This window comes from Mirounga leonina, unplaced genomic scaffold (genome assembly GCF_011800145.1).
Source record: "Mirounga leonina isolate KUSES-001 unplaced genomic scaffold, KU_Mleo_1.0 Mir_150, whole genome shotgun sequence".
In the NCBI taxonomy this organism is placed as follows: Eukaryota; Metazoa; Chordata; class Mammalia; order Carnivora; family Phocidae; genus Mirounga; species Mirounga leonina.
In genome coordinates this window covers 19,584,127-19,596,515 of record NW_023270374.1, presented here as the reverse complement: position 1 = coordinate 19,596,515, position 12,389 = coordinate 19,584,127, and the positions used below count along the sequence as shown (strand labels likewise).

Here is a 12,389-nt window from a genome sequence, read left to right as displayed (position 1 = left end):
ACTTAACATCTAAAGGAAATGATTAGGACAAAGATAATGCAGAGTGTGATTCATTTTGCCCTTTCTCCTCCTCACACTAGGATTCTGCATGTTTGTACTGAGTCTGGTCAAGAAGCATTATCGACTGCAGTTCTACATGGTAAGCGAGATGTATGTGTGTGTGTCAGAATTCTTGGCTTAAGGGAAGCTCCGCAGAAACTCAACAGACCTCTATGCTTTCTGTGACAAATCAAAACTCTGGAATGCGGTCTGTTTTGTGTGCATAGAACCTAGAGCATGAAGGGGTGTCCCCATTTTAAGTTCGGCGGCTCTGCTTCACTCTTACTTAATTTACACCCCAAGCAACCTCTCCACTAGGACATGAAGGTGGCTTCCAAGTAAGGCTCAAGGTGAAGCTTCAGGCAATGCCCACAGATATCCTACCTGCTACATCTCTCCCTCAACTTGAAAACAACCCCTCACTGAGTGTCTCAAGCACTCAAGTAACATTTTTTTTTTAAAGATTTTATTTACTTGAGAGAAAGAGAGAGAAAGAACAGAGGGAGAAGGACAAGCAGACTCCCCACTGAGCAGGGAGCCCAACGTGGGGCTCGATCCCAGGACCCTGAGATCATGACCTGAGCCAAAGGCAGGCACTTAACGGACTGAGCCACCCAGGTGCCCCAGCACGCAATTAACATTTATGGAGAAGATGAGACGTAGTGAGGCTTTCAGAGCGTAGAGGGACTTGCTCACTAGTGGGCCCTGTGTCCCTACTTTTGGTGGTAATTGTAGCTGGGGACAAAGTTAATCCCAGATGCCTGTTCTGTACCTTTTTACTTCCAATAAGAGAGGTACAGAAGCAGACATATTTTCTGTTTTTGGTGTGTTTTTAGCAATTTTCTATTTGTTATTGCTGTTATTTGAAGTTCCTTTCAGTATAACAGATAGGTCAAATGTATTTTTTTTAAAGATTTTATTTATTTATTCGACAGAGAGAGACACACAGCAAGAGAGGGAACACAAGCAAGGGGAGTGGGAGAGGGAGAAGCAGGCTTCCTGCTGAGCAGGGAGCCTGATGTGGGGCTCAATCCCAGGACTCTGGGACCATGACCTGAGCCGAAGGCAGACGCTTAACCAACTGAGCCACCCAGGTGCCCCAGGTCAAATGTATTCTTGATCTTCTTTTACAGTTTGGTTGGACCCATGTAACATTACTGATTGTTGTAACTCAGTCACATCTCGTTATCCACAACCTGTTTGAAGGAATGATCTGGTGAGTGATGTCAGTGAGGGAGATTTCCCTTTTATTTTGTGGGTTTTCTCATGTCCAGGTAGACTGAGAACCCCTGCTTGCCTTCTAAGCCGGGGGTTCTCACCTTGAGCTACATCAAAATCGTCTGCAGGGCTGGTTACAACACAGATCACTGGGCCTCACTCATGAGTTTCTGCTTCAGTAGACTCAGTAATGAGAATTTGAATTTCTGGTACATTCCCCGGTGATGCTGCTGCTGGTCAGGACTTATACTTTGAGAATCGATGTTCTAGACTAACAAGTACATGGATAATTAAAGAATGAAAGACAATGCAACTGTATAGCAACAGGTTTGCAAAACTAAAGGAAAATGTCATGATCTGGTAAAATGTAAACTACCAAAAGTCATGAAGAAGAAAACTTGAAAAGATCACTAACTGTGGAAGAACTTTAAAAATCGCCTAAAGAATCCACACCTCGGAAAAAACAACCAATGATAATAGCAGAGTTTTATCTACCCCTTCATACTAAAGCTAATAAGCTTAGGGAGGTAGAAAGAAGAATGTTAAACTGATTTTCTGTAATGATTACAGATAAACCATTGTAAATAAACTATTAGCAAATAAAATCCGACAAAGTGTCAAAAGAACCATATACCCATTACTTAGTAAATTTTATTCCAGAAATGCAATGGTTTCAGCAGGAAATCTGTCAGCATTTATGGAAATTAGCAGGCTGACTGAGGAAGCTGGATGATCTTGGTGAAAGGTGAAGGAATATCCTAGTTTATATAAGAGGTACTGAAGTGTTATGCTTAAGACCCCAGACTGTGCCTCTGTTCCCAGATCTCAGACTGAGGCTATAGTAATACCCACCTCCTGAGGAATAAATTAGTAAATATATGTAAAGTGCTTAGGACAGAGACTAGCTCATATAAATGTTGGCCTTGGGCATTATTACGTTTAAAACAATGATAATAATGGCCTGGGGAGTTACGCAATCTTTCCCTTTCTTTCAGTTTTTGTTAGGTAATTCTAAGGAATGGCTCATGATAAGTCCTTATCTTTAGGGTCAAACATGACACGTGGCTCTACAGTGAATCTTATTAAAATCTCTGGTTGTTGGTTTTCATGCTCAAACTATAGGATTAGGTTAATTGTGGGTGTAGAAAATATGAAGAGCAGAGAATATGTGCTAGAAGTCTCGATCAAGTAAATGATGTGCGGGGTTGGGAGGATGCAGATGCTCCCATAACAGACAGAAAATATTGCCTCCAGTTGATGGGTCAGGAAGTCAGAGATTTATGTATATTATGTTAAATACAGAACTTTAAATAGAGGACATTTTTAAAAAGTGATGGTCAGAGATGGAGAGTGAGGAGAGCAGAAGGATACAAGTGTGGAAATGGCCTCCTTTTTCATGGTGGGGATCAGCAGGCGGGGGTGGGGGGCTGGGGGGCCAACAAGATAGCTAGCTGTGTGGGTTGTGGTTCTGCGCTCAGCGTAGCCCTAGGGAGAGGGAGTGCTCATGAGAGCTAGTCATAAATCATTCACCAAAAAAGTAGGTAAATTATGAAATAGGAATGAGTAAAGGTAGTTATTTTGGGGGAATGGAGATAGGGACAGGGAAACAAGGAAAACTTTCTCTTCTTTACAGTTCAAATTTGTATTACCACGTGCATATATATTTCTTTATAACAAAAAAAGAACAAATGGCATTTTGTAGAACCCCACCTCCGTTTATTCAGGAGCCATTCGGTAAAGATTTGAATGTCTGCTATGTGCCAGGTACTAGGTATGGCTTGTCTGGTATTTTCTTTCTTTCTAGCCTGTTCCTTCATGGATAACAAGTACTTACGGGTTATTTTGGTACTGGAATTGATGAATGGCATTGTTTTGTTGACATCTGAGGTATTGTCATCTGGGGAGAGTTGATTTTTACTTTGGTTTATTCCCTAGGTTCATTGTCCCCATCTCTTGTGTGATCTGTAATGACATTATGGCCTATATGTTTGGCTTCTTCTTTGGTCGGACCCCACTCATTAAGGTAAATGGGTCACCCTAACATGAAATATCACACTGTGAGGGAAGGGTGGTGCTTTCCGTACAAGTAGATCAGCTTGGGACAGAAGAAGTATCTAGCTTGTGTGAATGTCTTTATGTCATCCCGGAGAAAGTCTGGCAATAACTTAGTTTTAAGAGAAAAGCCAGAGGAAGACAACTATTCATAAACAAAAAAAAAAGCTGACAGAGAAAATATCTTTATAGACTACATAGGCACATTTTGGGGGCTCAATCTGAATTTGAGTGTTGTCATTTAATTAGTATTCTATTTTATAATATAATTAAACTATTTGAATGACTAATTGGGACAGAATGGAAACTGAAGGGTATCAGGCCAGGAACAAGAAGACCAAGCACGGGGTTGTTTTAGAAGAAGAGGTTAACAGAATGAGGTGGGTCTTTTTTTTTTTTTAATAGTAGGAAGGTTTTAAACAAGTAATCATTGTTCCCAAAGCCAGTTGTCAAAATGCTCCTTGTTAAGAATTTGCTTTCTGTCCATAGCTGTCCCCGAAGAAGACCTGGGAAGGCTTCATTGGGGGCTTCTTTGCTACTGTGGTGTTTGGCCTTCTGGTAGGTGGTGGTTCCCTGCTGCGTGGGGGAGTGGACAGAGACCTCACACCCCCCTTCAAAGCTTGTCCAGGGCTAGAGAGCTTGTTTCCTGAGGCCCAGGACTCTGTCCCGCTGATTGGTAACGTTGCCCCCCTGAGGGGCATGAGCATGGCATGCTCTGTAATTGGCCCGGGCAGGGCCAGCTGTCCTTGATCTGCCAGTTTTCACTTGGCAGCTGAGGAGCAGGGCCATGTGCACCTGCACTCCCCTCATGCCAAGGCATGGTGACACTCAGCAGGTAGCGTTCTCGTCCACGCATTTGATATTTCAAGGTTGAGTGATTGGCAGCTGAGAGTAGGAGATGAGGTGAGCTCTGCCACTCCGGTCGAGGTTGTCTCCCATGTGTGCCCTGTGGGAAGAGGATGATCTTCCCGCCCTTTCTGGAGCATTCCCTGCTTCTGACCATCCGGCCAGCCTCTCCTTTTTCAGGGGTGTCCAGCCGTCCTCCAGTACTGATACCCTTACTTCATTGCTCTTCCACCTTCTTCCTCCGGGCTGGCTGTCTCTCACTGTACCACTTCCTGAAATTAAGAGGTCCTGAGAAGAAGGGACCGTAGCTCCCCTAAATAGGAAAAATCTTCTTGTAGTTCTTTGCCCAAATTCCTTCAGGTCTTTCCTGGATTTCGACCTGGGTGTTTGGGCAACTCTGTGTAAAGCCTCAGCAGGCCATGAACCTCTTTTTAAATCCTTTTCCAAATTCAGGCAAAATACTCATGTAGGGAAACACGAACCTCTCATTTAGTGCCCAGCTCGCAGTCAGCAGGGTGCTAGGCACTGTGAGGGACCCAGCCGAACCCCACGGGTGCTGCTTGGGTAGGCTGGCTGGGACTTGTCTCTTCTGCCTGACTCTGCTCTTCGTCCTCAGCTGTCCTATGTGATGTCCGGGTACAGATGCTTTGTCTGCCCCGTGGAATACAACAATGACACCAACAGCTTCACTGTGGACTGTGAGCCCTCGGACCTCTTTCGTTTGCAGGAGTATAACATCCCTGAGGTGATCCAGTCAGTCATTGGCTTGGTATGTGCCGCTCACGTTGGGCAAGCTACCCCTGGTTAGGTAGTGACTACAGAGAGAATCCTCGCTCCACCGCTGCCACTCCCTCAAAAAAACCTAGCTTCCTCCCGCCACAATGCGCGGGCCCCAGGATAGAGGAGGCTTGTTCAGGTCAGGTAGGGGTGAGGGCAGAGGGAGACCTTTCATCTCACTGAGGTTCCTTTAGACCGGTGGGTCTCAAACTGTGCTCCCCAGGCCCCTGGGGAACCCTGAGATCCTTGCAGGGGGACTGTGAGGTCACAGTTCCTTTCATCAGAATACAATGACATTATTTGGCTTTTTTGACTTTGTTGACATTTGCCGTGAATGGTGCAAAAGCCGTGGTGGGTAAGCTCGCTGATGCTCTAGTGTGAGGGAGGGCTGTGGCAGCCAACTGGACTAAGTCACGGGGTTCTTCATGCCACACACTCGCAGTAAGAATAAGCCAGCTCCTCTCGAGAGTGTCTTTGATGAAACTGTAACGTGATTCATTTTACTAAATCCTGACCCTTGAATACATATCTGTCTGTACTCTTGTTTACCCAAATGGAAAGTGTGCCTAGAACATTTCTGCCAGATACAGAAGTCCAGTGCTCACCGAAGGGAAAGCGCGTGCGCACCTGTTTGAGTTATGAGCTGAGCTCGCTGCTTTTTTATAGGGACGCACTTTTTACTTGAAAAGAACTGACAAACTATAGTTTTTCAGCCTTCTCTATTTGACAAACAGTTTTCCTGAAAAGGAACGAAGTGAGCCTGTCACTTCAAGGAAAACACCTGACAGTGATTGTTACCGATGATAGAATTTGGCTTCCAAGTGAAAATTAGTATTTTGGAAAGCGTATACCTGCCACTGGAGCTTGACAGCTTCCTAATACTTCAAAGCTTTGTGGATGAGAGCTGCAGTGATTTTTTTTGTGTGATTTTTATAGTGATTTTAACATATGATGATTTTAACATAGGATGTTTTGACATTGTAATAGCAAACTGTGTCTACACTTGGAAGACTTAGATAACTTGGTGAACCATCATTTTCTAAATGGCCAGTGCATGATGTTAACACCTGTCAGGTGTGGGTCAAAGAGCCATTCAAAGTGCAAGATACACCAACGGATTTTAATGTTAAGAGCACAAAAAGTTCATTCATAGGATCTCAAATTCCACACTGCACCAAATTTTTAAGAAACTACCACTTGTCAAGTTCTGGTGTACTGTCAGAGAAGAATACTCATAATTATCTGAAAAGAGGTTGCTAAAATACTCTTCCTTTTTTCAGCCACTTAATTTATGTAAGGCTGGATTTTCTCCACATACGTCAACTAAAACATCATATTGCAACAGACTGAATGCGTAATACTGAATGTCCTCTATTAAATGCATTAGAGATTTACAAACAAAATCCTGTTTTCTTTTTTTCTTTTTCTTTCAAAATCCAGTTTTCTTACTGATTTTGTTTTTGGAGGGAAAATAGAGTTCATTTCATAAAGAGTTATTTATGTTAACAAGGCATCTTGACTGATTTCATTTATTCTTCTCAGACAACAGTCTGGATGTACCCCTTCCAGATTCACAGCATCGCCCTCTCCACGTTCGCCTCGCTCATCGGCCCCTTTGGAGGGTTCTTTGCAAGTGGATTCAAACGAGCCTTTAAAATCAAAGTAGGAAAACACTCTTTTCTGTTCCTCTCATTGTCTCCCAGCCTGGTCTCCTCCTGTCCCACGCCTTCAGCTACCACCTCCTTCAAAATACCAAGCTATATAAACCCTGTCTATTAATGTGTGCTCTTCTTCACCCATGGGGAGTATTTAGGCTGGTTAATTTAAAGTACATTGTGGGGTGCCTGGGTGGCTCAGTCATTAAGCGTCTGCCTTCGGCTCAGGTCCTGATCCCAGGGTCCTGGGATCGAGTCCCACATCGGGCTCCCTGCTCCGCAGGAAGCCTGCTTCTCCCTCTCCCACTCCCTCCCACTCTCTCACGCTCTCTCTCTCTCTGTCAAATAAATAAATAAAATCTTTAAAAAAATAAAAAAAAATAAAGTACATTGTTTCTGGGGCACCTGGGTGGCTCAGTCTGTTAAGCGTCCAACTCTTTTTTTTTTTTTAAGATTTTATTTATTTATTTTACAGAGAGAGACACAGCGAGAGAGGGAACACAAGCAGGGGGAGTGGGAGAGGGAAAAGCATTCTTCCCGCGGAGCAGGGAGCCCGATGCGGGGCTTGATCCCAGGACCCTGGGATCATGACCTGAGCCGAAGGCAGACGCTTAACGACTGAGCCACCCAGGCGCCCCAAACGTCCAACTCTTGATTTCAGCTCAGGTCATGATCTCAGAGTCCTGAGATCAAGCCCCACATCAGTCTCAGCACTGGGCATGGAGCCTGCTTAAGATTCTCTCTCTCTCTCTGCTCCTCCGCTCCCCCCCACCCCATCACATGTGCGTTCTCTCTCTCTCTCTGTGTCTCTCTAAAAAACAACAATAACAACATTGTTTCCAAGAAAATTCAGTATAGTTGACCCTTGAACAATGCACTGATCCCTTCCCCCCGCCCCCGTCCTCCCATGCAGTAGAAAATTCACGTATAACTGTTCACTGGAAGAATTACTGGTAACAAACAGTTGATTAACACATATTTTGTATATTATACATATGATAGACTGTATTCTTACGATAAAGTAAGCTAGAGGGAAAAAATGTGATTAAGAAAATTAGAAAGAAAATACATTTACATCACTATACTGTATTTACTGAAAAAAATTCATGGATATGTGGACCCGTACAGTTCAAACCCTGTTGTTCAAGGATCAACTGTAGTTGGATTTTCAGTTTATTGTTCATACATCTTGTATCTTTCTTCAAAAGAATAATTTTATCATAAGATGGTGTCCTATTATACCCTCGGCATTTGAACCAATACTTACTTTCTGTAGCCCTTAGCTACTCAGGACAGTAGCTGGGCCCTGAGGTGGGACCATAGTCCAGGGTTTGGGGTTGGCCTGGCCCGGGCTCACCAGCCCTGCCCCTGCCTCTAACAGGACTTTGCCAACACCATTCCTGGCCACGGAGGCATCATGGATCGCTTTGACTGCCAGTACCTGATGGCCACCTTTGTCAACGTGTACATTGCCAGTTTTATCAGGTACGGTGCCTTTCCATCTGAACCAAGTTGGTGGAATTTTAAATGTGGTGAAATTCTAGATTTTAGCTACATATCAGTGGGAGTGAAAAGCATCCCAAACATGAATATGGTTTTCAGTTGCTACTCTGTCTGGATTCTCTGAGGGTCCCCCAGCCTTCCACGCGTAGGGAAGAGGGAACAGTAGCCGTTTGGATAATCAGGCCCTAGAAGCTGCTGGATCCCCGCTCAGCGCTGTTTCCTCACATTCTCTTCCAGGGGCCCCAACCCAAGCAAGCTGATTCAGCAGTTCCTGACCTTGCGTCCAGATCAACAGCTGCACATCTTCAACACACTCAGATCTCACCTGGCCGACAAGGGGATGCTGACAGCCACCACAGAGGATGAGTAGGGGCCCCAGGGCCGAGACAGCAGGAGCAAACGGAGCGAGGGCTGGGCTCCAAGGCAAAGCCCCACTGGTGTGACTCAGTCAACGACAAGGCTTCAACTCACTGTTGTTTTTTTTTTTGGTAGAGTGTTTTTTATTTGTGGGTTTTCAAAACAATCTGTATATACAGTCTATGTGCTTATGATTTGGGTTGTGGGTAAGCTACAGCTTTGAGTTGGAAAGAAGTCACGGGGATCAGACCATTGGGTTTTTTAAACAAAAGTTTTAACCTGGAAGACAGTGTTGCCCAACGGGGGTACATCTGCTTGGTTCTTCTTACTCTCAAGCTAGAGTTTCTGTTGCTGGGCTCGCTAAGAGAGTGGATGTCCATCTGTGGCTGACCAGTTCAGGGGCACCCCCTGGCCTGTCTTTGTAGCTGACAATCCCCCCCCCCCCCCCCCAGCTGGGAAGAAGTGCACGGCTTGGATGTCTTTGCTACTGGAGAGCTTTCACCTGGGCTTCTCGAGAATCCCTGCCCTGGAGCGATGGGACAGTTGCCTTCTGTAGGCTGGAGGGACAAAGGCTGATTAGTTAGGTAAACATCCTACCCACAAAGTCCTGTGGAGCGTGAGCTCTGCTTTATGATATGGGTTCACCTTGCTTCGTCACAGACTGAAAGAAGGCTTCAGTATTTTTTTTCAGGAAGCACGAGAAATTATTTATAATAGTCTGAAAAAATACACTGTACTATTTCAAGTGTATGCAATGGAATGTACTGTTACGAGCCCTTTCCTGCAGGTTGTCGGCTCAAGTGGCTCCTCTTGGGCAGTCCAGCTAACTGTCTTTTCAGGGACGATGCCGTTCATGTTTGTGCTGTAGACTTGTTGCTGCTGAATCCTTCTGGGGGGCCCTCCTGTTAGGCAGGGAGCAGGGGGCTTCTTGTTCATGCACCCTTTGCCTGACCGACCACCCTTGTAGCTGCTGTGTTGGGTATATACTACTCTTAAGGCAGATGTGTATGTGTGTGTGTGTTTTAAAAATCACTTATTCTTGCAGTGATTTCAGTTGTACCATGACTTCTTCACTGAAACCACAAAATCCTGCTTACAACTCTGGAAACCTAACCCTATTAGAGGTGTGACTATTCTGAAGATTACATGCACATTTATATATATATGTATAATGTGACCGGTTTAAATGTAGATTGCATTTTATTGAAGGAACCTTTTTTCTTTTTACACTGTGATATCCCCCCCCCCCCCCCCCCCCCGCCTGATAATAGGAGTGAGGTTGACTTTGGGGAGACAAGTTCTTTGTCAGGACAACAAGCAAGGGAGGATAGGAGAGAGAACCTGGTGCCCAGAGGCGTTCAGTTATCCCGTGCCAAGGTGGTTCTCCTTGCCAAATGAGGGTGCGGTGACTTGCTTCAGCACCTTGGTCTGATCCTGGTTCATTCTGTTTCTGTTTAAGTCAGCCGTCCTGCTTCCCTGAAAGCTCACAGTCAGCTCAGCTCACTGCCATGTCCAGCACAGGGTGGCAGGCCCCTCAACGTGGCCGCTCACGGTCCCTGCGTGGCTCGCCCCACCTGCGCAGCACTGACTCATCTTCTCCCCCCTGAGCTTGTACTTCCGTTTCAGCGTGTGGCTTTTCTGGTTCAGGGCTGAGGGCCCCTTAAAAACAAAATGTGTTTTTGCGTGGTGTTTCCATTCTGGCTGTGTGACCCTGGGCGCAGGACACATCCCTCTCTGGGTCCTTGTTTTCTGAGTGCTCCCCTAATTCCAGTATCAAGTCATGTCCTGGGCACCCAAACAGCAAGAGCTTTCAGGCCGTTTCTAAATGCTTGTCCTTGAGATGACTCAGTGTCTCACCAACAAATCTTAAACAGTGGAGGTCATTAGTAACACATCTAGTTTTCACATTGAAGAATGGACTTGGTTGCTGAAACCAGAGACAGGAGGGGTTGTCTCTGTTGCCTTATTCTGGGCATACAGTGAAGGCCTTGATGGTGGGGCCCAGCAGCCCTTGAATAAGGCTGTCTTTGGGATCGGCGTGCCTGGCACAAGCCTTTGTGGAAGTGGTCGCCGAGGGGAGCTCTGGGGTCCTGGGAGACTGAAGCTGGATGCTCACTAGAGCTCTAAGCAAGAAGTCCAGAGGGTCAGCTTGGGTTTTATCTTCTATTTTCCCCACTTGCTTTCTGGTCAAGGAAGAGGAATTTCCTAGCCTAGTAGCCAGGCAAGTAAAGCCACCTCATGTCTCTATCTACACACAGTGTTTTTCTTTCTCCCATTTATTGAGATATTTCACCACACAGACAAGATGCAAGAGACTGTTTTAACATACCCCTGTGCAGATCTTCATGAATGGCATAACTTGCTTCAGATCCATTTTTGTGTGTGTGAGAAATAAAATGTGACAAACTGTGTGCTCTCCCTTGTTGTGACTTCAGTTTCTCCCTTCTACACATGGTTTGATGTTTGCCACTTGTTTTTGCATCATAAATATCATGCAGTCCTGGTTTAGAGACTTTTGTTTTCTGCTCTGATTCTTCTCCTTCTCACAGTGGCCTTCTGAGGTGCCTCAGGCAGTCCTGAGCACCTTACCGGTGAGGACATGAGGACGCTGAGGGCCAGAGCAGCAAAAGCGCTTCCCCACGGTCACGTGGGAGAGGCAAGCCTCACTCCACCTTGCGCTCTGCTCGCCAAGACAGGGATCATCCCTAGCCCCACTTGCTTTTGTGAAAGTGGTGTTAAGTGTGCCGGGAATTCTGCAGCATCCAGTCCTCAGGCCGAGGACGGCCCACCTGTGCACCAGGTTGGAGTTTACAGGGGGAGCCGATGAGCAAGGGTGTCATGGAAACCAGGGAACGTCTGTAGAGGGCTGGGCCTGAGCATCCTCCCTGGGGAGCCCTCATGACTGCTCACAGAACACCTGAGTCTTTTCCCCTTACAAGCGCTTGCCACCCCCTTAACCACCCTCAGCGTTGACAAAGTACACATGTATGCTTTGCTTCTGAGAGTGAAACGCCCTAAGGCAGCCTGGGTCTTGTTTGTGTTTATAATTTTTTCCTGTTTCATATTCTGAGCATATTAGTAGCTACAGTATAATTATATTTAAAATGTATTTACTCTTAGTGTTTATTATATTCTTTATTTCTAGTTCTATAATGTATGTCTGAAGTTAGTGTCTCTTTCACTTTTAGAAGGGGTGAAATGTAACATTTCATCTTACACAAGTGGACTTTGGAGCCATTTTCATGGTATTTATTTTTTTCCCACTGGGCTTCTTCTCCTGTAACTTCACTTATATTTTTGGAATCTTCCTGCATACTCTATTTTAAAGGAAATTAAACAGACCCTGATTTGAGTCTAAGCTAGTTGCTGAGTTGGCTAGAGGCTGATCTGAATGGATCCTGGAGTTCAGATCTTCAAAGTGTCCGTGAGTCCCCAGCAGGCTCAGAGGCACCCCTGATGTTGATGGGGCTGGGCAGCAGAGGGTGTGAAGGACTCAGGGCAAAGTGCGTCACTGCTCAGAGAACTCAGCAATGGCCTTGCTCTGTAAGGAGTCTGCCCTAGGTCAGTTTCTAAGCAAGTAGCTTTTCATTACTCTACCAGATGTGATCCATCATTTCTGGAACCTCTTCCTGTGTCCATAATATCTTCGGCACCATCTCGGTCTTTCAGACTAACTCTGTGCCCACCTTCCTTTCCCGTTGTGAGGATGTGCTGAGTCGCATTGAGTGAGGAGGCGGGTGGTTTCACTTGGACCCAGGGTTCCTGTTCTTCCAAAGTTAGGGAGGGGAGGAAGGGCTAAGAGGAGGATGTCTAGGTGGATGTCTAGACATCACCAGACGGTAAACCGTGGGCAGACTCACGGTGCTTGTCTGTAGCAGGGGCTCCGAAGGAGCAGCTGGAACAAACCAGCAGCTTCCTGCGGAGAGGGGCTAACTCTTGGGC

The 12,389-nt window shown here is 45.7% G+C and overlaps 1 protein-coding gene across 2 annotated transcripts in view; it reads left to right on the top strand.

Moving 5' to 3' along the window:
- The window catches only part of CDS2 (CDP-diacylglycerol synthase 2), a 61,355-nt gene extending 50,197 nt beyond the window's left edge, over positions 1 to 11,158 (top strand). Inside the window, exons 6-13 of one of the 2 annotated variants that reach the window (XM_035005884.1) lie at positions 81 to 139; positions 1,173 to 1,255; positions 3,193 to 3,280; positions 3,799 to 3,867; positions 4,772 to 4,924; positions 6,475 to 6,594; positions 7,969 to 8,072; positions 8,328 to 11,158. In XM_035005884.1, coding sequence (XP_034861775.1) covers positions 81 to 139; positions 1,173 to 1,255; positions 3,193 to 3,280; positions 3,799 to 3,867; positions 4,772 to 4,924; positions 6,475 to 6,594; positions 7,969 to 8,072; positions 8,328 to 8,460 — 809 coding nt within the window. In that variant the 3' untranslated portion in view covers positions 8,461 to 11,158. The remainder of the gene's footprint in view (positions 1 to 80; positions 140 to 1,172; positions 1,256 to 3,192; positions 3,281 to 3,798; positions 3,868 to 4,771; positions 4,925 to 6,474; positions 6,595 to 7,968; positions 8,073 to 8,327) is intronic. The other variant, XM_035005883.1, reaches the window with a different exon arrangement.
- The last annotated feature ends 1,231 nt before the right edge of the window (positions 11,159 to 12,389 follow it).